The sequence below is a fragment of the Pollachius pollachius genome (genome assembly GCF_949987615.1).
Source record: "Pollachius pollachius genome assembly, chromosome: 20".
Lineage (NCBI taxonomy): Eukaryota > Metazoa > Chordata > Actinopteri > Gadiformes > Gadidae > Pollachius > Pollachius pollachius.
In genome coordinates this window covers 1,499,371-1,523,974 of record NC_136953.1, presented here as the reverse complement: position 1 = coordinate 1,523,974, position 24,604 = coordinate 1,499,371, and the positions used below count along the sequence as shown (strand labels likewise).

The window sequence follows — 24,604 nt, the reverse complement described above, 5'->3', positions numbered from 1 at the left end:
TCTGCCACTGAAATGAGTAGAATTGGATGACTAGGATACTGCCTTTGTACAGGCTTCTCCCAGTGTATACGCAGCGTGTTTGTGTGTGCGATTAGAAATACATAAATATAATTCTTAAACCAGTGCATATCAGTATTTGTGTTTCACATAACACAAATCGTACCATAAAGAAAATTCAATGTATTTTATCAGGGCTCATGTCTTGCAGAGCGACATTGGAGTCACCGCCTTGCACATTTCCCTAGGAGGGAAAAGGAGGACTCAACATTGCCATAACTGGAAAGAAAGGATTATCAGCCCCACCTGAGAGCAGGACCTCGGCACACCTTGACTTGCACCCCGCTGAGAAATGTGATGGGTGTGCGACTCTATTTAAGACTTTTAGTAATGACAGAGTATTATGTAAGGAGAAAGACTGAATCCACATGTGGAGAGAGACCTACAATAACACAGGAGATGATTGGACTACTCAGACTATGAAAACGGTAGAGCAGGCGTGGACCATGCGATATCTATCATGATGATGATGATGATATCATCATCATCATCATCATCATCATCATCATCAATCAGGTTCTGGAATACAGGCTTATGTTTCTCAATGTATGAAATCATAAAAGAGGATAGCTTTTGAGAATCACAGGGAACCCATTTCATTTAATGAGAATGGGAATATTTTTCCCATTCCCTCTGGGTATTTTTTTTAATTTAATTTAGTCAAAACGAATCCTTCCTGTTAAAAATTATAATCCTCTTGCCAGGAAGATGTATGACTCTGGAATGAGTTTCATAATTGTTAAGATGTAATACATATATGATTTTAATGTTTGAAAAAGCTACGATATTCATTCAACCATAGTTTCCAGTTGTTACACTTAGTTGCCATTATATATTAATTGTTTTTAGTTCCAGTGTATTACCATAAGTGCAACAACAAACCTGCCTTCTTCCTGATGTAAACCCTTGCAAACAACACTTGTTTACCATATTATTAGTGTATTAAACAACACATGTTTACCATATTATTAGTTTATTAAACAACACATGTTTACCATATTATTAGTGTATTAAACAACATGCATGCTTTATTCCCCAATGAATATCAGACAACAAACACAATCCATTCCTAGTTTCTACTCTCCGTCAACATCAGCAATGTAAACATCCTTACTACCCAGACAGCTTTTTCCATGCTTGAAAAACATTTTTATATTAAAATGTAATTCCCCTATTACCAGAGCCTTAATTACATCTGTTGAATACATTGTATTATAGATGACACCCAGACACAGGGATTAATGGGTTGGTGACGGGGTGGGTGTGTGTGTTCGCGTCTGTGTGTGCCTGTCTGGAGCAAGAGAGCTTTTTCCATCTCCTAATCTAAGAGAGGAATTAAAGTATCTAACGAGGGATTAAACATATCAACAAGAATTTGTGTGTGTATGTGCCTGCATGTCTGTATGCGTTCTTGGAGATGTTTGTGTTTCTATTGATATCCTCTCATCATATATCACAATAACCCAAGGCTGAAAAAAAACATGACACACTTGAAAAAGACACACACTTTGAAACCCACTTCAGTTAGGGAAGGTCCTGTTACATCCATCCATCCATGTATCATCCATCCCGCTTCCTATACTCCATATCCATCATTTGATCAACAATTTTATTTGCATAATCAAGAAATAGAGAGATTCTTTCCAGTCTGCTTGCGGACAAACAGTCCCTAAACATACATATCATCTAAAATGCACAGTGAACAGAAGGAAATGGCACCTCACTCAAAACCTGGGGCTGTTTGAAATACACATTTGAATTATTAATTATAGACGGAGTACTGTTGTTAGACTAACAAACAGATGGCATGATACAAATCATCCTAATGCATACTACTGGTAATAATATTAATAAGGCCCTTAGAAGGGTGCTGTCAAACCTGGGACTCTAGGGTAGAGCAACGGAAGCACCCCGTCCTGGTGACTTGGGTTCAAGGGAAAGAAGCGCTGAAAGAGATTGTTCAATTATTGACGCCACTTCCTTGGATTTGTGGGCTCGGCGATGGCCGTCAGGGCGCAAGCTGATGCACATGAGAGATGGACGCCTTATGGACAGATGCAGCCGGTCGGCCTCACTGGGCCCGGAGCTGGAAGCACTCAGAGGCTCTCAGGGTGAAGGGAGCCGGTCAGATGTATACTGGGCAGGACCTCATCAGAGACACATTCTAGATTCAGCCTGCCTGGGGTACACATTGGAATCAGTGTCAGAACTAAGAATTTCTGGGTTTGATCCCCAATGTCCACAAATGTGGGCCAACCTATCTACTCTGCTCATTTGTGAATTATTAGTTTGAATCGGTTTCAGATTGACACATTCAGAACATCAAATCATAAAAATAATATATGCAAACTGTAGGCAAATGTAGAAAAATTGTCCTTGACGAGAGTTTTCAAATTATTATGTTATAATGGTACTCTAGAAATAAATCGATGAGTACTCTAGTACTCTCTAGAAATGAATCGATGATGCATTTATACGAAATGAAATAAAAGGTCACTCAACCAAACAAGTCTCTATGATCTTTGACATGATAACAGCCCATCCAGCACTTGGCACCATTCGTCATCAGAGATCATCATTTAGCAGGGACTCAGATATTCGCAGACTGGAGTTGTTCATTAGTAACCCGTGCAAAGTAGAGCAGAGGCTGCTGTTCACACATCCACAGAATGAGAAAGAAGACAAAAAAAAATGGGTCAGAAGTGAATCTGCTCCCGACCCGACTCAGTGTGATCCTCAGGTTTAGCAAGGGCTGGGGTGAGTTTTGCCGGGCATAATCCTGGCAGCTATCACATGGTCCTGGCTGGTACAGCCTGTCCCTGGGTAGCAGCTAAAAATGTGAACGCAGCTCGGTGGACTTTGCAGAGCAGATGGCCACAGCGATGGCGCATTGAATAGGTTTAAAAGGCTCTGACCGTTGACATTAACATTTAATCATTCAGCTAGAAAATTATGTTATGAAGCAACCAACAAACGGGCAAATAAGTGTGCTTTAGGCTCTTGCTAAATAGACGCTCTTTAGTGAACGTGCGCACGGTGGATGATGGAGGGACTGTAGGTTTTTTGTTTTGAATGTCATGCTGGGATTAATGGTACATGGATAAACACACACACCACTGTAGCCTCCCTTCCCTGCTGGCCCAGCAGGGGTCTGCTAAGAATAGTGCAGTTTGTTGTGTGGCAGGAAATGTATGTCAAAGTAACCCCCAAGCTAGCCTCTGAAATAAAGCCAAGATACAGCTCTGATATGTGACACTTTTAGGCATGCAAGGTGATTAATACTAGGAGAACACAATTTAAATATGGTCCATTATAATTTTATTACAATGTGATTATTTAGTATCACTCCACTTATGTAGTTCCTAGTAGAGATATACCGAATAGGTATTTTTGAAAAATGACTATATTATGATTCGGTTCTAGGAGTTGTATTGTACAGCTATCACACATCACATTAGCTGTTGAACCTCTATATTGTTACCCGCTGTTGCCTTTATGAAAAATCCAACATAATTGTTGAATTAAATGGCACAGCAAGATGAATGGAAAGCAGGATGTACAATTCCTTCTCTGTATTCTCTTAGAGTTGCTGGAAGTGGCAGGACGAGTCGAGGAACACACTCTGAGTGTGATGCTCGACAGAGGAGCCCGGCCGATACATCACTGCCACCTTACCTTTACAACAATAGCTCTTACGTTCCCTGTGCAGTTGGTGTCCTGCATAATAATATTGGGTCTTTGAGTCTGTTTTTCACAGGGAAGTTTGTCGCAACCGACAGCGTGGGGTTGCAGGGAGAACCAAGAGATGCAATCACTCTAATTACTCTTTAAAATTACAATTTGGGCAATTGTCTGTGTATTTGGTCATTGTTCAATCAATTCTTAAGCACACATTTCCTCCTCCATCACCCTTGTAGATTGATGAGAGTGTTACCTTATAAAACCTAACGATGAATATTATTCCCTAAGCCGTTTCCTGTTTCAATGTAGTATATTACGTCAGGATCCCGTCTATGGCGAATAGTGCAGAACGTAGGTGGCAAATCAGCCAGATATAGTAATTAGCAAACAAAACCAAAGATCTGTACTGAACATGAAGGTCTTATACTTAAAGGTCCAATGGCATGAAAATGTCCCTTTATGAGGTTTTTTAACATTAATATGAGCTCCCTGAGGGAACGTAGCCTGCCTATGTTCCCTCAGTAGCTAGAAATGGCGTTAGGTGTAAAACGAGCACTAGTTGTCCTGCTCCAGCTTTGAAAAATGAAAGCTCAGACGCTCCGATTTTGGCCCATTATGTCGTCATAGGAGGCATAAATAAGAGTTTCTGCCTGTATTGGGCGTCATGCTTCACACCAGTTTATTTATGGCTATTATGACCAGTATGGATATATATTTGCCTTCTCTAGTAGTTGCCAAGCCCCCATCTGCTCCTGTGTGTTCTGTGGAGCGGTATATTAGTCTGAGAACAGACGTCGACTTAAATGCTGCAACAACATGCCTCTGTGTTGAAATGTGTCTGCTTTTCCTCTCGACGTGTGCGATGCAGTGTTGCAGCGCTATCCGTGGTGGAGACTCAGCACAGCTTGTTTAGTGCAACTTTTCTACTGGGGCAATGTGAAGGTTGTTTGTGGATAAACTGTTTATGAGCGTGCACCTAAATCAGCCCGTCAGGACTGAGTTATTTCTGGAAGGTTCTGTGAGAACTCAGCCTCGGGGGGGGGGGGGGGGGGGGGGTGCTTTGATCATTTGGAGAGCGTGCACAATATTTTTATAATTCACTCCTTATTTTATTTCTTAACCAAAATTATTTCACCTCAGCGCTCCGTGAAGTTGCTTTACATGCACGGGGGTGGGTGTGTGTGAGTGTTTGTGTGTGTGTGTGTGTGTGTACTGCTCTGCATATTCATGAAACTCAGAGCATAGCAGAATGATCACTTCGGCAGCCAATGAGGAAAAAGTATCAGCTGTCACACTGACTTCCTTCTGTAGAAGCAATAGTTAGATATGTGTTGAGACTTTGAATGTGTGTGAGGGTGTGTGTGTGTGTGTGTGTGTGTGTGTGTGTGTGTGTGTGTGTGTGTGTGTGTGTGTGTGTGTGTGTGTGTGCGTGTGTGTGTGTGTGTTTTTTATCAATTTTGTTTATATATATATATATATACATATGTATATACTGTATGCACGTTTATATATATATTATATATATATTCCATATATATTCCATGTATATATATTCCATGTAGATATAGATTCATATATGTAGAATATATATATATAAATATATGCATATATTAAGTTACTAAAAATAAAACACATGCATTCACTGCATTCATAAATACTTTGTCCCTTTGGAAAGAACTTGAAAACGATTGAACTACATACCCCGCACCAAACTACAGAATAAACGATCACAGAGATCCCAGATCCAATCAGGATGATACATCATGACATGGCTGAGCAGAACTCAGTTAGCTCCATCCATGTCAAACTAATAGCAGCTAATGAAGAGCAGGGACGAGAGAGCGGACATGGATCAAAGCGAATCCTTTGAAGGCCGCGCTCCATCTCTAACAGTTTTCTCCAGAACACAGCCATGCTCTCTCGGGTAGCCAAGAGTTGGCATATAGTAGGCACATTATCTATCTTGTTTACCAAACAAAGTATTGGTCAAGAAAGTAGACGAAGGAGGCACTTGAAGTCTCCGTAGAAAATAGTCCAGTCTTTCCATCGTCTGTTACGTCATTCTTACCTTTACCTATTGTGTCATCTCGTTTTGATTTCAATTAATTTCTTTTTTTTTCAATTCCGAGCTATGCGTTCTTCTCAACTGCCTCTCACAGCATTATGAATCAGAAACAACTAACAACAAGACAAAGTCGAATCAATCAAAAGTATAGTTAGTGCAGGCAACCAGTCCCCGGAGACCAGTTCAATCGATATATTGGACATTTATTTCAAGGTAACCAGACTGGCGGACGGACACGCTCAAAAAGTATATGGACATGGAGGAGAGCGGGGAACCATATGGTATATGGTATATATGTGCAGCGCTACGGAGGCCAAACATCCTCATCTCCACACACTCTACCCCTCTCTCTCTGTCCCCCCTTGCAAGAGAAATGTATGTCTATTATGAATCAGGCCGATGCATTATTAATGAGAGGTAGCTCACTTGAGCTGCAGTAAGCCGCTCAGCAGACAGAGAGACTCAGGGGCTCTTGTGTTATGATGTGACTGGGCTCCTGGGGTGAGAGACACGTTATTCACCGCCATTAGACTCTGGATGTACAGGGACCAAAGCCATGCTCTCGTGCGTCATGTAAATAACAATACATTTAAAAGGTCTTCATATTTACACATACAAAAATAGGCTTCCCACCAACCTTATTTTTTCAAATTTTTATATTTGTTTGTAAAGATATGCCTACGTTTGTGTCTTGCCGGACGCAAATGTCATCCTGACTACTTGGACCTTAAGCTTCAAGGCGAATTTAAATGGGTTATTCTTGTTTTAAAAAGCATTTCATGAAAAGGTTGGAGGCATTTCTACATTGCATCTCTGTCTCTCTTTCTCTCTCTAACTCTCTCCTTCCCTCCCTCTGACTCTCTCTCTCTCTCTCTCTCTCTCTTTCTCTCGGTCTCACTCACTCACTCCCCCCTCTCTCTCTCTCTCTACCCTCTCTCCCTCTCTACCATCTCTCTCTCTCTGTCTCTCTCTCTCTCTCTCTCTCTCTCTCTCTCTCTCTCTACCCTCTCTCTGTCTCTCTCTCTCTCTCTCTCTCTCTCTCTCTCTCTCTCTCTCTCTCTCTCAGAACAAACACATGTAACAACCTCTTCTATTATTCTACACAGTCTACAATGGTCCAGACCTGTAGAGAGGTGCAGTGCTTGAATCTTTCAGTTGAAGCAGAGCCCGGGGCAGAAGATAAACGTCACCAGCAGCTCCTGTGAGTTCTGTTGTGGGCACAGCTGAATGTCCCGAGGACAGAGAGACAAGTCAACCACACTGCTAGCAAGAGTTACAGTTTTAACCTTGCTGTATATAAGGTAAACTATAGTAGTCTGAGTCTTTACAGTTTTCCTCAATCGTTTCAACAAGTTTTCTGAAACTATAGCTCAATTTCTCAAAACTCTATATACAAAACTGTAAAGAGTTAACCATTTTGTCAAAACTCCACAAATCTCTTTCAAAATGAAACACTGCATTCAAAACCATGTTCTCTATTCTCAAAACTGATTCTTTCCACCAAAACGATAAACACAGCTATCATATGAATATCTCTTAGAGACCATGTTACATATTCAAATTAATAAAATTGTTTAGAAGTAGCTTCCTTTTTAAAAGTTGAATCGGTTACAATTGTATGATACATACAGTATAAAGACTGTTGCTATTTTGCAATACAATACTGTGAATGTATCATATAAATATAACATTGACACGATCGTATCAGAATAGGATACAACGCATATTTGTCTATCCAATGAGCTCCAATTGGCTAAACTCGCAATCCAGCTTCCCAGGGTCATACTGTACACCTATAGTTGATACTGCAACATTGTAGGAGTTCTGAGAATACACCAATGTTACCTATTTTGGCAAAACTCACAGTACAGTAATTGCACTGATAAGTAAAATGAAAAACCCATACAGTAAGAAAATGTTTAGACAGGAAATATTTAGGTAACAAAGCAAATATTTATGTGTTGCTGTTATACAGTAAAATGTTCAGCTGACTGCAAAAAAAGCTTTTCGGAAGGCAAAAACAAAAGTAACAAAAACTAAAAATAAGAATATAAATGTTGCGAAACAGATCTACATGTAAATCAGTCTTTATCCCACTTCCACTTCTGATCCTGATCAGACCAGAGGAGCTCATCTACAACACAGCAGAGCTCACCTGAGGCCTCTTTTATGCTCACACACATGATTGAAGTGTTTTGCCAGTTGATTTTTAACATGTGAGAAGTTAGTGAGACCAATTGATAATTGGGTGTGTTGAAGACCAGTGTTTTTCAAGTGAAGGTCTAAATGATGAGATTTATGCTTAGAGTTTTGCAAAAATGTGATTTAGAATTTCTATATATGTGAAAACAATGGAATTGTGCTTAGAGTTTAGCAGTCTGGAGTCTTGTAGTTGATACACAAGCTTCAAGATTTCAGAATTGGGTTCATAGCTCCATTTTTTGTGTGTGAAAAACTGTAAAAAAAAAAAGTGCACAATTTTATACATTGGCATCTCATGAAGCCACAACATATAAAACAGTATTTTGATGGTCGTTTTTTGGGGAAAGAATCAGTTCTGAGAAGATAGAACATGGATTTGAGTGCAGTGTTTCATTTTGCAAGAGATATGGAAAATGGAAAAGAGGCCATGTTTGTAGTTTCTGACTTACTTACAAACTCATAACAGTTTATATCATATTTGCCTACGTCAAAACATGGCAACTTTTGCATTCCTGCTGTAACCACTAAGAGAGTAAACAAAGGGAAACTTAGACACACTGCTAACCTCACAAATCTCATACCTATTGCCTCCAAACCAAAAACAACCTGATAGCCTATCAACAACACCATCAGGATGTGTCTACTTAATGTTAGGTCTCTTAATGATAAATCATTTTTAGTTAATGATTTTATTACCTCTTCTAAACTGGATTTTATGTTTTTTAACTGAAACATGGCTGGGGCAAAATAACAGACAGCTCCTCCCGACTATAACTTTCTTGATGCATGTAGATCTGGAAAAAGAGGTAGAGTGATTGCTGCTATATTTAAAAAAATATATTTCAGGGAAACAGATGTTATTTGGTGATTTTCCATTCGAATAACTCTGTGCTGTATTGAAATGCTCCCCCAGAGTTCTCCGATTAATTATTTACAGGCCACCTGTAAACGGGGGGGAAGCAGAAAACACGCCCTGATCGTGTGGTGTGGCCAGTAGGGGGTGGCACCACAGAAACGCGCTCTGACCGCACCTTCCTAATCCACCAAAGAGGAAGAGAGTGGAGCGCAACAGTGAAGCTAACCTAAGCTAAGATAGGTGTCATCATGCCTGCTGCGGTGATTATGGAGGAAAACTACGATAAACTATTGGAGCAGTGTGAAACTCAAGAGCTGGAGGTGAGCGTCTCTTCCGGGTTTCAACACTTCATTCGTTAATATAGCCGTTAAAACGGTGTATACCTAGCCACAGTGGACTAAATGGCTACGATAAAACCGGCTAACGTTAGCCTAATGTGATGGTAACTTCAACAGTAAGGTGTGTTACAATAAGGACAGGTTGTAACAGTACGGTGTGTTATCAGACTACAAGGACCGGTTGTAACAGTAAGGTGTGCTATCTTTTCCAGCACACCTTTTCTATTTTTTGATGATACGCCTTACTGTTACAACCTTTCCTTATGTATGATAACACACCTTACTGTTACAAGCTGCTCACAGACGTATTGAGAACGACGTCTTCAGCCAGAGGCTCCTCAGTAAGGTTACTAGAGGAGATTCCTACAGCAATAGACCCTATAATAATCCGCTCTGTGCCACTAGAGGAGACTCCTCCTCGGAGCGACAATGCACATTCACTGTTATATCTTTAATTTGCACATAGATGGAAATATCTTGCCCAGAAGCATACATTCTATAATTACTCTATTTTGATCTAAGATAGTAGTTTTGAATTTATCAATACTTTGTAAATCTGTGGTCTGTATTTTTGCCTAGTTCATTCTTGGTGCTTTTGTCAGTTAGGTGTGTTCTTCTTTGTCGTTTATGTGAATTGCTGGTACAACACTTACATTTTCCTATTGGGATTAATGATATAATCTTTCCATTAATATCTTAACAGGCTCCGGGGGGCATAGATGGAAATATCTTGCCCAGAAGCATAAATTCTATAATTACTCTATTTTGATCTAAGATAGTAGTTTTTGAATTTATCAATACTTTGTAAATCTGTGGTCTGTATTTTTGCCTAGTTCATTCTTGGTGCCTCTGTCAGTTAGGTGTGTTCTTCTTTGTCGTTTATGTGAATTGCTGGTACAACACTTACATTTTCCTATTGGGATTAATGATATCATCTTTCCATTAATATCTTAACAGGCTCCGGGGGGCATAGCAACACCTCAAGTGTACGCTCAGCTGCTGTCCCTCTATTTACTGCATAACGACATGTAAGTACACGTTATAGTTATGGATTACATGAAGAGTAGCATCTTAGCAGGTGCCTTAATTAATGTCTGTTGTTTTCTCTTAGGAACAATGCCAGATACCTCTGGAAGAGGATACCACAGGTCATTAAGTCGGTAAGGCCGATTCAACCCGGATAACCGATCCCAAAATACACGGCTAATGATTATTGAAACATTTCAAATATTAAATTAGCCTAAATTCAATTTATTTTGTCATGGTTATATGACAATGGTTCCCTCCCCAAAAAATATTTCCATTTTAATTCCAATGGGAAACTCGCTATTTCTAATTGAAAATTGCTTTCTTACATCGCACTTGTAGTTTACTTGTACTGTTATTTTTGGTTATTTGCGATTTGGTCAGCTCAACACATGAATTTACCAAATTGAAATGAAAGTCTATTGCAAATGGGATATGTTATATCATGTTTTATGTCAAAATAAAACCAGATATTATTGTATATAATAGTTGGGACTAACTGGTGGAAGGATCTGTATTAATTATTTTGGCATTTGTTTAAGTGGGAGTGAAACGGACAATTTGGTGTCACTTATGTTACCTAAATGGAAGCCTAAGCTCATTTGATGAGTTTTGATGATGCGTTCCTCTTGTAAACAGGCGAACCCTGAGCTAGCAGCTATGTGGGCCGTCGGTCAGAGGATTTGGCAGCGAGACTTCCCTGGCGTCTACACGGCCATCGCTGCCTTCCAGTGGTCAGAAAACATCCTTCCAGTCATGGAGTCCCTGAGAGGTACAACATCAACCACTGGCTGTCAATACACACAAACTACACCGTGGCTGGACCCAAGCATTAGCCAAACATCCAAAGATCGACAAGCAACAATTTTTCTTTAATACATGTGTAACTTTGTACACATTTGTTACTTAGGCCTACTCTGCTAAATATATATGTAAAGTATGATGTATTGAACGCCGGTCATTATCGGGAAAATAAGCCCTGACAGGGTGACCAGGACACCAATGCGCAGTGGAGGTGTCTTGCTTCGCCCTGAAGGGGCTTATTTTCGATAATGACCGGCGACGTTCTATACATTATCCCGCTTATTACACGGCAACTTGCCGAAACGAAAAAATAACTTACACCATAACACCATAACAAATGGTGTGTCTTTTTAGAATTTATTCGTTACCAGCATTCGTAGCGTTGATCAGCAGTGAAATAGTCTGCCAAAGACGTTGACGTCACTTAGCAACCAAAGACGCTGGGGTTGAGAAGTTACCAGACTACTTACTACCCATGCAAGTAAACGGAGCGTTCCACGGCATTGAGAAGACCCGTGTAATAAAGGCCTATAATATTTCTGTTTATGGCATAGATTTCTCCTCAGATTACATTTACATTTAGGGCATTTAGCAGACGCTTTTATCCAAAGCGACTTACAATAAGTGCATTTGTTACAATAAGTACATTTGTCATAAGCAGTGAAACAATATATCGCTGTCGGTACAGTAAAGATGTTCATAGAACCAAGTGCAAGTATAACAATCGCTAGGCTAGTATTACAATCGCTAGATTAGGCCAATAAAGCAATGATTAAAAAAAAAACACAAACGCTGGATCAAAGGCCCGGCCCGACCCGGCTCGAGGATAGTGGTGGGAAATATCGGGTCAATCAAAACCCTTATTGTTTAATATGAATTTACTAAACAAATGACCACTGTATCATATTTAAACACAATTCAAATTGTGCAGAGAGAATTATTTCCATTGGTCATTCTGACCGGAGACATTTAGTATTTTCGGTCCTCATTTTTTGTGTGGGTACCGGATTGACTCTGCTGCCGATCGAAGTGCATCTGCTGCCAGATGCACTTCCTGTAAACGCACTTCCTGTAAAACACTTCCTTTAAATGTGCACGCGCGTTTCATTCATTCCCATGTTATTCTCAAGTATTAATGATCTCCTTTTGTTTTCTAATCTATGAATAACAATCTAATGTACAAATTATTGTTGCCTATACTTGGGTAATATATAAAGGAAGAATCGTTAACTCCATTCACTGAACGGGGCGATCCACTTTATTTCCAGCGCTCCCAACACAGAGTCAAAACAGCGACCCACACGCAGACACTTCCGTTCTCCTTCAGAATAAGAGTCCCTAACAGGAACTGGGTTACATATGCATTCATCAGTGCTTTTAGGCGTCTTTCCAATGGCTCTGTTTTTGCGAGAACGGGCTGCGTTCAATGAGATCAAAACCAAAACGGATTGAGCCTTCTTTTATGTCCATGACTGAGCCCCGTTGATAAACCACCCTTCCGGGTTTTGTCCGTTGGCTTGTGTCGATACGTCGAGTGTCGATACGTCATCTGTAAGCGCAGGACCCCGGGTCGATCTGGCAGCCGAGTCGCTCTGGTACCCACACCGGTAATTACCGGACAACGGAAACTCCGTCCTATACGCACGGTGGAAAACAGGGCTTCAAGAAGCGATTGAGGGCCATGAGGCGCTGCCTGTGTGAAAATATGTTTCCCCGAACATTATTTCCTCAGCTCTCCAGCAGTTGTTTTCATCTTTTATTATCTTATTATACAATGTTCAGTATACTTTCTAAATGTTTGAGGGACATTTGAAACAAGGTGTTTGATGTGATGGGGATCACAGCAGTTCTTTACATCTTTTTTTAATTATTCAGTGTTTAACGTAAAGCCATGTTGGTTCTGTTGAATGTTTATCACCTTTTAGTTCTGCTAATAAATAAATATTATATTACAAAACATAATCAACCTTCTGGTTACTTATGGAGAATACTCTTACAACTGTAAATTAGGCATTATTATTATTAGTTATCTTGATAATAATCGATCAATATAACGTATCATATCCAGATCTATCACTTTTGATATCATATTGTCCAGCGCTGGGGTATTGGTTTGACTTTCAATAATGACCAGCAGGTGTCCGGCGCCAAAGCTTGGTTGACTTTAATTCAACAGAGAATAGTTTATGTTTTACAGCAGTTATTGATGTTTACTTCATACATTCACATTCATTCTAGCTAAAGAATTCATTAATTTTAAATGGTATTGAATAATTGTTTTTCTCTATAAAAAAGTACAATTTAGTCCCCACGAACAAAATCTAGATTATTTTAACAATTACTAACTTTGAATAATAATAGTATTAATTACTCTTGTATATTGTATGTCTGGCCCGAATACATCAATTCAAGCTTTGAATAATCAACAAAAAGACTTGCGATGCATTTTCATTTCACTGATCGTTTTTCATTGTAATTTCTACAGTATTTTGATAACACAAAAAGCTTCAATATCACGTTGGATTTCTGCGCGGACGTCGGTCAGAGTCCGACTCGGCTCTGGGGGAGCTTCAGTGCAGCCCAAAGGTTTCCAAAGACACACAAGTTCCACAGTATGAGAGTAGGCCTACCTCTGATTATCACACGCAGACAGATCTTATTGGCACTGTGTTGGGGACAGATCGCCATGAGATGAACAACATCACTGTTTGTTCTACACATGTTTTCGATATATTTATCTAAGTTATCATTAGTATATAAAGCTGTTCTTTATATTTTAGCCGAATTTAAGCATTGAAATAGCTGCTAAATATGTTCATTATTGAAATCCTTCTAAAATCATATCCCCCCCTTATCGTAAACTATATGGATGCAACTGAGCAGTGTGAGCGCCACCATAGAAAACAACACCTGGGGAGAACCCTAGAACATTTAATTCATATCATTAGGGTGCCAACCACAAGTGCATGGCACCCTTTTCACAGTGTATCTGGATAACTATTGTTGTTGGAATTATATATTTTATTCAAGTTTTGAAATCTCTTCACCCTATTTGTAGGAGCAGGTTTTCTGAGAATTTGGTACCATTCTGCCCATAGGGGGCGCTGTAATTCACTGTCAAAGTTAAAGGGTAAATCACCCCCACCACCAGATGCATAACAGATTCAGAAGCAAGGTGTATATGCCTTATTTGGCATGCTGAACTTTTTTGCCCTCTTGGACCCAAAATGTCGGTGTAGATTATTTTTGAACATTTCCCAAAATCTTCAAAAAGTGGTTCTAAATAACCACATCCCCAAATTAAACACAATATGGTACACATTATCAATAGACATGTCTGATCTTAAATTTAAAAGGGATTTTTGATTGTGTTTACAATTATTAAAAAACGTAAAAAGCATTTTAATACTTTCTTTTGATTTGATTATGTAAACTAAAAAATAACAATATCAGAGTTTTCGGACTAAGCAATACATTGAAGGTTATATTGAATAGTTCAGCTTTAAATAGATGAAGACATTTATAGGTTCGACACAAATGCGTTTTATTACGTTACAAAATATCAGTGTGGAAACTCAACAACAACAGCAACAGCAAGTCACGGGTGTGTGGACGTGTTTATCCACTGGTCAACATTCCCTGGGGGGCCGCTGCATCACCGACACGCTGGTCACACAGACCTTGTTTATCGCTCCAGGGTCTCGACTTATGCTCACCCAGTGAGCTCCGTCACTGGGTGAGCCGACATGGCGCAGGGCTGTAACATGTGACACCAGCAGGGGCCAGCTTTCCCCGAAAAGATCCCTGGCCAGCCGGCCGGGAGGAATGTGTGCCCTGGTCTGGAAGTGTCGGGTGTCACTGCCTCTGCAGGGTCACTATAAAGGACATGGCAGCTGCTAGCTCCTAGCCAGAAGCCTAAGCAAGCACGTTGAGTGACCGCAACACAGCATTAATCTCTACCCACCTTCCACTCTCTACTGGAGGGCAAGGAGACCAGACCTTTTTGCTGCTGAACAGATATTCGTAGAACCACCGAAGAAAGAAAGAAGACTCTTGTATCGGGACGTGGTGCAAGGAAGAATCCTTTCAGCCTTTCAGTCATGGATGTCCAGAGGACCGGGTCGGTGGTCCGTCCCCCCAGCCCTATGGAGAGCCTTGAGAAGCAGCTTAGCTGCCCCATTTGCTTGGAAATGTTCACCAAGCCGGTAGTCATCCTGCCATGCCAGCACAACCTGTGTCGTAGCTGTGCCAGTGATCTTTATGACTCGCGCAACCCCTACCGCTTCTCCGGGGGCGTCTTCCGCTGCCCTACCTGCCGCTTCGAGGTGGTGCTGGACCGCCACGGCGTGCACGGACTCCAACGTAACCTCCTGGTGGAGAACATCATCGACATCTACAAGCAGCAGCAGGAGGGCAGCAACACCGGCGGCAGCGGGAACCCCGAGCCGTCCCTGAAGCCGAAGGAGACCAAGGAGCCCCTGTGCCAGGAGCACGAGGATGAGAGGATCAACATCTACTGCATCACCTGCCAGGTGCCCACCTGCTCCATGTGCAAGGTGTTCGGCCAGCACAAGGACTGCGAGGTGTCGCCCCTGTCCAGCGTCTACCAGACCCAGAAGGCTGAGCTCAGCAACGCCATCGACACGCTGGTCGCCAGCAACGGGCGCCTGCAGGCCCTGCTCCACCAGATGGAGGACTCCTGCCGGGCCGTGCAGGAGAACTCCCAGCGCGCCAAGCAGGGCCTGGCCGAGCGCTTCGACCTGCTCTACGCCGTGCTGGAGGAACGCAAGGGCCTGATGTTGGAGCAGATCGGGACAGAGCAGGACCAGAAGGTGGCGGTCCTGAGGGCCCTGGCCCAGCGCTACGGCGAGCGGCTGCTGGCCAGCTCGGAGCTCACGGACACCGCCGTGAGGGCCCTGGAGCAGGGCGGCGCCGCCGAGTTCCTCCTGGCCTCCAAGGGCCTCATATTGCGGACCAAGGACGCGGCCAAGGGCTCCCTGGGCGAGGAGAGGCCTGAGCCAGGGTTTGAGAAGATGGACCACTTTACGCTATCCACGGAGCACGTGGAGGCGGTCCTCTCTAAGATGGACTTCGGACTGCCTGAGGAGGATGAGTTTGAGGATGCCGAGGAGGAGGAGGAGGAGTAGGGCGTATTTAGTGATGGACTTTTGAATAACGGATGTGATTTTGCAGGTTTCTTGACCTCAATGTTATGGCAGGGACTCCAGTTGCAATAGGAGATGGTGAAGGAAAGTCAGTTGGTTGTTATTTTTGGCATTGGTTAACCGATATGTTAAGTCAGCGCAATCGTATTGTTTTAGTGCTGTTTTCTAATTTTTATACTTTTATACTACTGCAACACCATTATACTGATATTCCTCAACATGATTTTGTGTGTTCGTACGTTTTGTTTACATTGTGCATCTTCATAATGTGTAGATAACATGGATGGTAGTTTCACTCTCATGTTGTTTGAATGCATCTGCTTTATGTTTCATCATTTTCCACATAATTGCTTGCAGTAAATGCATGTACTAGGATAAGAATCCACCTGAGAGCTGAAAATAAAGCTAATGTAAAGTAGAAACTGTGTCCTGGTCTTCCCTTTGGCTTACACTGATTTTATCGTTGATACGATCGAATATACAATGCAAAGAGGTTATCGTAGGGAAATTATTCTGATGTCTTTCTCTTGGACTAACAGAGGTTCTCCCTGTTAGCTTTTGATCTCTCTTGGCAAGAGATGGGTTTTAAAACAAACCAAAAAAACCCCACAAAGACAAGAGCCTGACTGTAGCCTTTGCTGGTGAAGCAGAGTGAGGCAGTGGGGTGGGGCTATTTTTGAAAGCGAGATGGTGAGAAAATAATAGCCCTGAAATAGCCCTCCAGTGAAGGGCTGGCTGGGTCCTGTTTCCGACCATAATCCGACCCCCCCATCATCGCACACTAACTTGCTCAGCAGCTTCTTCCCATCTGGGGCCTGTGGGGGTGGAGCAGGAGGTGGTGGGTGGGACAGACAGGTCTATCGATGCCCCCCAATATGAGTCATCTTTGAACAGCACCCCGATGGGTCAAGAAGTCGGTGGTATAAATACACGTTTGACTGTGGACATAAAAAGACCCTCCCCCCAGCCTTTCTTAAGGTGACCCGCTTGGCCTGGTTTGGATGGAAAGCTGCAGATGCATGCCTGTTGAGGTCAGCAGGAGACACACACTTCTGTACAGCTGCTGTTGCTGTAATGAGGTCATTTTACAAATCGCTCACGTTAAGCAGTACAAAAGGAAAGTTGTGTGATGGCAGCAACCTCGTGTCTCCATGTTTGCCCCTTCCCTCCAGATAACACGGCAAACCCTATAGAACCACATTTGGTGGAGACATAAAGGCCAACCAAAGCCCCTTGATGACCTCTCTAGTTATCTGCTGCTGCTATTTGTTATCGCTCACCATGAAGTGTGTGGTATGTTCTCTTTCAAAAATGACCTAACCCCCCCCAAACTCAACGCTCTACCATGGAAAAGGGTTCGGTGGTGGCGCTGGTATGTTGCCGAAAGTGGGCCGTGTGGCGGGGGGGTTCTTGGAACAAATTCTTTGGCCTTCTGAGACAGCTGCCTTCCCTCATCGCCCACACTTGTTATTGTTAGTGCTGCTACCTCTGCAGCACTACACACACACACACACACACACACACACACACACACACACACACACACACACACACACACACACACACACACACACACACACACACACACAACAAGCAGTTGCTAGGCTATGAAACGGGGGAAGGCCAAAGCCCGAGGGGGGAAGTGGTTTTCCTACATGGTCACAGTCTGAGCAGGTCGGCGGGTTTCCGTGCGTTTATCAGCAGGCACTGCGGTATCACAGCAGGAGGGTGTTTTAGATGGCGGGGCGGGGCCGCTGACAGAAGGAGGCAGATACAGTCGCTACAACTCCACAGCTCTGCTCGCTCTACAGGCCGCTGGCTGTGGGACAAGCTGTGTGTAGAATAGGGACCTTAGTGTAATGGACCGAGTAAGCAGTTGGGACGGAATGAAAGTGACGGGATTTGTATAATTGGCCGATACCCTGAATGCCTTTCATAGCTAGTCCGATCAACAACCCTTCGTTTTTGTCCTTCAAGACTTCTCTTTGTGAATCATACTAAATGATTCACCGCCTGGTTCACACAATGTAGGTTCAACAAGTTTTCAAAGAAGATTATAAAAACAACTTATGTTTATTACTTATCTTAATTGATATGCAATCATTTCTGGTTTTATTATAGCTTTTATCAAAAAGGATTTATCACATGCCGCAAATAACTCAGGGATAGGTCAGGGGAGCCCACAAATGTCGATGGGTGGAACTACAGGTGTGCTGATCACTGAAACCACCTGTAGTCCGTCCCAAGTGTATGCATACTGTGTGCAACAGTAGTACATTGTAAGGGTACAGTATGTACCACAAGTTAAAATAATAATGTTGTGGTTTGGAGGGCAGCCTATGCATGTGTTATGTGTTTCTCATGTACCTCATGCCTTGTGCCTGCAGAGGGTACGCGTCAGCGGGCATACGGCCTGGTGGCCCAGGCCTACACCTCCATAGCAGCCCAGGACTTCGCCGCCTTCGTGGGATACTCAGTGGATGAAGCCGTGAAGGGTGCGTCTGAAACATGCTCCTTCTCCTGGACAAGCTATGGCTGCATGAGTCGTAGCGTTGATTTGGTGTTATTTTTCTACACAATGTTATTTTCTACACAACTGCATTATGTATTCATTGTATAACTGAGGTGTTCAGTTATTGACCTGTCACTAGGGCTTTTGCGATTTCCATTTTTGCGTCAAACGATCACCAAACTACAGTAACATAATAGATTTTTCAATATTGACAAATAATCGTGATTATGATTTTTTTCTATAATCGAACAGCCCTACTTGTCACACAAAGTTAGATTTTTTTATATTTTATAGCATTTGACTACCATTTATTGAAATAGACAAAATCCAGGTTTGAGCCGGGAACCTTGCTCATAGAGGCCTACATGGAGGCTTTGAAGACAGAACCTTTTCTTCACTATCCCTGATTAGTGTTACTATTAACTGAGTGTTTTGCGTGCCTCCGCTCCATTGCAGGCGTGGTGAGCCAGGGTTGGCAGGCCGACCCCAACACCCGGATGGTAATGCCCCAGAAGCCAGGTAGGTGGCACTGTTGCTCTTCTTCTCCATACCCTCCTGTTCTCTGCACCAGATGTGGCCCCGGCATCGGACCTTCTGTCTTTGTCTGGCTCGGTTCGCTGACACCCACCTCAGGATGTCCAGCTTGGGAATATGTTTTTTTCCCTCGTGACTGACTCACTGGCTTTTCCAAGTTTTCATCTGGAAACTTTATATCTTCCATTTATTTTGGGGGGGGGTTGGATCTGAACCCATCCTCTTCCCCCTCATAAATTTGCTGTCGTCACCCCCGCCCACTGAGCTCGTACTGTGCTTTTTTTCATCAGTTGGAAACCCCTCTCTTCCTCCAGCTCTATCCATCTCTCCTGCTCTCCCCCCCCCATACCCTCTGACAGCGCAGTGTGCAGAACGTCCATCCATCTACCTCGTAGGATGGAGAGAGATTTATTTACTCACGCAAACATAAGAGGGCTGGATGGGTGGGAGACCTGCGGTCGGACCTCTGTAATCAGTGACTTCATCAGTGATCATTGTTGTCCAGGCATCTGCCGCGCACATGTCCTTCACGGCAACACAATCAACAGAGTGGAGTGGAGGAGCTTCACTGTGTCTCTGAACCAGCCTGGGGAGAGATGGCTCCATGACCTGGTTCTGAATACAGGGGGCGCTCTCTCTCTCTGCAATAAATTTTTCTGCTGGGCGGAAGTCAACATGGTGTCGCAATAAAACATGCTGTATCTATAGCGCAATATGACAACACATTAATGCAACACAAAAACAACAACAACAGTTGAATTCACATGTTAAAGAGGCAGTCGAATTTAACATGCACGGATCAGTGCTGCCCTCCAGCCCACATATCAGCGGGAGCTACGACGCGATGTCAGAGAGCTTCTGTCTCTCTCTCTCTCATCCTCCTCCTCTCTCCCTCCTGCAGACCCTCCCCCTGTGTCGCTGGTTCCCAACGAGCAGCAGCTTGCCCGGCTGACAGACTACGTGGCCTTCCTGGAGAACTGACAAAGCTTTAGCGCCTTCTTCTCCTGATCCACCACCACCACCACCAGCACCACTAGGCGGTGGAGGGGGGTGGTGGCCCACTTGGCGAGATGAGGGGCCCCCCTTGGTGTTCCCCTTAGCAACTGCTTTCAAGGCTGTGAGCAGGAGGTGAACCAGACCAGACCTGAGTGTGGATCCTTTAAGACAGACGCTCTGCCGGGGTTGTGTCAGCCGACGCTCTTCATCACATTATGTGTATGCATTATTCATCCATTAAACGTCCTGTTCTTAGCACTTGAGAACTCCCAGTGTTCCCACAGCTTGTGCTAGGTGGAGGTAGTGGTTGAGGACCTCTTGAGGGCCACAATGGGGGCCTTTGATTGGACCATCTGTTGCCCTTGTGTTCTTTGTTTATGTTTACTTCTGGTGAATAAATATTCTCACGTCTCAGATGATACATTTGTTTAATTTAAACAATTTAAAATTGAATTTAAATGTGATTTGTTTTTGATAATATGCTGACATGGTTGGGCTCACTTCTGTATGTTCTATTTGTTTTAAATGTCCTTCTTGGTTCAATAAGATGATTGTTTATTTTAGAGTAATATCCCGACTAGAAGGCTAATTGGAAGGAAACATAATCGGTGTGTTGTGGGTCGGTAGGTATACATCTGTTGGTCTTGAATGTCGGGGTGCTTAGTATGTGCTTAAAATAGCGCATTGCATTGACCAACAAGCACAACTATAAGTGCAGATCTTCTGAACTGTGTAAACTGTCTGGAAGTATAATAGTATTAAATCAACAATAACAGTATGCGTTGCCCTGAGTTCACGTCAGGCCTGGTTCACATCTGGGGAGTCAAAATGTGCCAAAGAGAACCGCTAGCCCATTCATGTGAAAATGATCAGAAACGTTTGTGGAGCCTAACGGAGAACCAGACTGGGAGAGCTCCCCATAACCTCAGCGGCCTTCAAGGAGGTCCTCACCCTGGATCACAACCGTGTCAGCTCAATGAAGGTATGTTCACAGAGGAGATGTTTCTCTGTCACCTCTTGCCTAAATGCACATGTTCACATAAACGGTTCCATGTCTGGCAACTCATAGTGCACGCACTAGCCCCCCACTGTTTACCTCCTGGCGGTTGTTTATACTTGCGCCTTGACTTGCATCTAAATTACAGATGGATTCTGTTCCAGTGTATGCTTCACCCCCCCCCCCCCCCCCCCCCCCCCCATACACAGTGATAACACGATGTGCCGTTCTAAACATAGTAACCCCGCAGAGTGTTTGTGTCCCTGCTGTTATCGTAAACACGTGTTGATTTGCATGAGTCCATGTGTTGAACGAGCGCCAGAGTGTGTATACATTGAGGAACATCGAGGTCACTGTCCCCCTAGTGGTCAGTATGTGAAATACAGCCGGCCTTGACGAACGTCTACTTGATTTAGATGTGATTGTTTTACAACCCTGGTCACCACGTGGAGGAGTGGGTCCCTAAACACACATACACACGCTTTTTATAGTTTGTCGCTCCTGTTGATTTTGGTAGCTCTGTTTTAGCCTTATACATCCACACTGATCTTATCCGTCCTCTGATGGATCTCTTCGTTGTGTATTCAGGATGAGCGTGTGTTGCTTGTATTTCTGTCTGGCGGCTGAAGCGTGTGGGGTCTGTGGGTTCTGTTCAGTGACAGCAATCTTCTAGAACAGAACGCCGTGGCAGTTAACTCACTCCGGGATTAGTTTCCTCACTCTCCGCCAGGAGACGCCATCAACAATTAACTATCATTTACAGATACAACTTGAATGACAAAAATAAATCATTTTAATCGCTGAGTCAAAGCTATAATAAACAGTTGAAAAACAGTTTATTATAGTGTCCCAGCCCATGCCACTGAGGTGCTTCCAGGAGACGCGCAATATCATGCAGCACCATAGGTTATTATGTCAATAAAAAAGTCTGCCCATCACAAAAATTTACAGGTTTGAATCGCATTGATTTGTAAGTCTTTTGAACACCACTACTACTTTGTTACTTAAGGTAAATTCATATGAAGGTCATTAAGGATCAGGGTTGGGCATTTTGCTCAAGGATGCCTGCAGGTAGGCTACAGACAATGGGAATCAAACTCTAGCCCTGTTCCACTACCCAGACATTTTGGACGCTTCAATATATCCCCTAAATTGCATGCATCATTGTTTTATATTTGTTGCATAGGCCTACATTGAACGGCCTGAGGCCGCTTCATTTATGAGTGTATTTGAAATACACTTTAGAATTGACTGCATAAATTAAACACAAATTCGTCTTTCTAGTAACACATTTCCGAAAGGCTGCTCGATTTTTGAAAAAATGAGAATCACGATTTTTTTGGTCAAGATTGAAATCACGATTCTTCAAACGATTCTTTTTGAGTTTGAAAATAAAATGCATTTATTCGGCATTTCCAAAAGAAAACACGGTAACTGAGTTTTCAAAATTAAACTACACAATACACAAACTGTTCAAATAAAAAAATAGAAAATGTTCAAATTGAAAATAATGTACAAATAAATATGCATCCAGCTGTTCTGTAATTTCTATAAAACGTTCAATGAATAAAATAAATGTACTAGAGTATTAAATAAGACTGAACAATTCGTCGTAAGCGACTTTGTGGTTGCGTCTGAGGCCCCGTCCGAACTAACCCGGGTAAATATAAAAGCGCACATCCGCAATGAAAACGATCTCCGTCCACACTATCGTTTTCATATCGTTTTCGGAATGTTTTGCATCCACGTTCCACACTGAAATTATTTTGATAAACAGTTGTCATGGTTACACAACTCCGCCACGCCTCAGTTTAGATCACAGGCGCGCGATCAGCTGATATTTACAGTTGATCAGCTGGTTAATCATTTTCGACCCGGTCTTGTCCAGAAACGCCACTCCAAGTACGGTTTGAACTGTCGTCTTTCAGCGTTGGAGCAACGAATATGTTTGAGCCAATATGTCGCGTTGTATATGGAGATAAATAAGTACATTGTACAGAGAGATCATCATTTGCATTTCACCTGCCAATTTTTTGATGAGCGTCTCGGTCTCGAGCGCAAGCTTGTGGCAGCGCCAAGGCACAGCGTCATGGCAACCGGACGTCATCGTTTCTGAAAGCCTCCGTCTTCCCTGTCCACACTACAACGCGAACCCAGCGTTTTCACATTTATCCACCTCAGCGATCGTTTTCGAAAAGCATCGTTTTAGTGTGGACGGGGCCTTAGGTGATTAAACAAGTTTGTCGTGTTTCCAAGGGCTGCAGATATAACATTGTAGCACATTTTGCACATTATGTGGGCCTGTGCCTCGTCGGCTTCTTCGAATCCCAAGTGTTGCCATATTAGAGAACTCGTTTGACCCTTTTTATCGAATAAACGCGGCTGTCGTCCCTCTGCCATCTCGCTCGCGCTGCTTTCTGAATAAGGTCACCACACACACACACAGCTCGCGGGGCGGCGTTGAATGCTCTGGGGGAAGGACTGAGTTGCGCATGCGCGTCTCTTTCACAAAACGGAAAATTCCAAAATAATCGTTCCAACTCGATTTTATTAATTTGGAGATCGTTTGACCCAAGTATTGAAATCGTGATCAAAATTCAATTAGTTGCACAGCACTTCAAGATTCCTTTCGGGTGACAGGAAGTTTGCTCTCTCTGTCTATTTCTCTCTCTGTCTCTCTCTCTCCTTCTCAGTCTCTCTGTCTCTCACTCTTGCTCTCTCTCTCTCTCTGTCTCTCTCTCTTCACATCCGGGGGGAGTATTGTTTCCAACAAGGAGGGTGGAGTCAGATGGCTTTAGCAGGCAGTAATGGAGTAGGTATTGAGACATGGTTTGAACCAAGAAACATCTCTGCTCTAACTGGCGGAAGACCAGTAGAGGGCAGGCTCTGCTGAAACATGTGCAAGACTTTCAAGTTGAGTCTCTATCAATAGTTTTGTAGGACATGGAAGGTTTTGCTTGTTATTACTCTATGAACATATGACATTTATGAAGCCTGCATGCAAAATAAACCTGCATTAGTGTGTTTATGTGTGAGTGTGTGCGGTGTGTGTATTTGTGTTTGTGCGTGCCAATGCACACTCTCCTGGTTCTTTTCTCAGGTGTTTGGCTGTAATTCGTCATTAACAGCAGTAAAAGCGTCCACACATCCACGGTGAAATCGTTTCCATGTGGACCGCCGAGTCATTACAGCCATGAGAGAAAACCCAGAGGGGATGCGGGCATTGGAAAGAGCGGGAAAAGTGGATGATGAGAAATGAGAAAGGAAAAGTGGAAGGAGGAGGGGCCCCGATGGAGAGAAGCAGAGGATATAGTGGAAAAGAAGGAGAAGGGGGGTGACCCAAGTGACAGATTCCAAGAAGACAAGCCATT

The 24,604-nt window shown here is 42.9% G+C and overlaps 2 protein-coding genes across 2 annotated transcripts; both read left to right on the top strand.

Moving 5' to 3' along the window:
- The first annotated feature begins 9,057 nt into the window (after nucleotides 1-9,057).
- On the top strand, nucleotides 9,058-20,669 carry cops8 (COP9 signalosome subunit 8). Its single transcript, XM_079757657.1, has 7 exons — nucleotides 9,058-9,181; nucleotides 10,157-10,227; nucleotides 10,311-10,359; nucleotides 10,865-10,997; nucleotides 18,582-18,689; nucleotides 19,163-19,225; nucleotides 20,142-20,669. Exons 1-7 carry the CDS (start codon nucleotides 9,110-9,112, stop codon nucleotides 20,219-20,221), a joined length of 576 nt encoding a protein of 191 aa, XP_079613783.1. The 5' UTR covers nucleotides 9,058-9,109; the 3' UTR covers nucleotides 20,222-20,669.
- Nucleotides 14,962-16,176, top strand: trim63b (tripartite motif containing 63b; the record flags this gene model as incomplete). The annotated part of the gene is made up of 1 exon (XM_079757656.1): nucleotides 14,962-16,176. The coding sequence occupies exon 1, from the start codon at nucleotides 15,130-15,132 to the stop codon at nucleotides 16,174-16,176; it is 1,047 nt and encodes a 348-aa protein (XP_079613782.1). The 5' UTR covers nucleotides 14,962-15,129.
- Nucleotides 20,670-24,604: the final 3,935 nt, after the last annotated feature.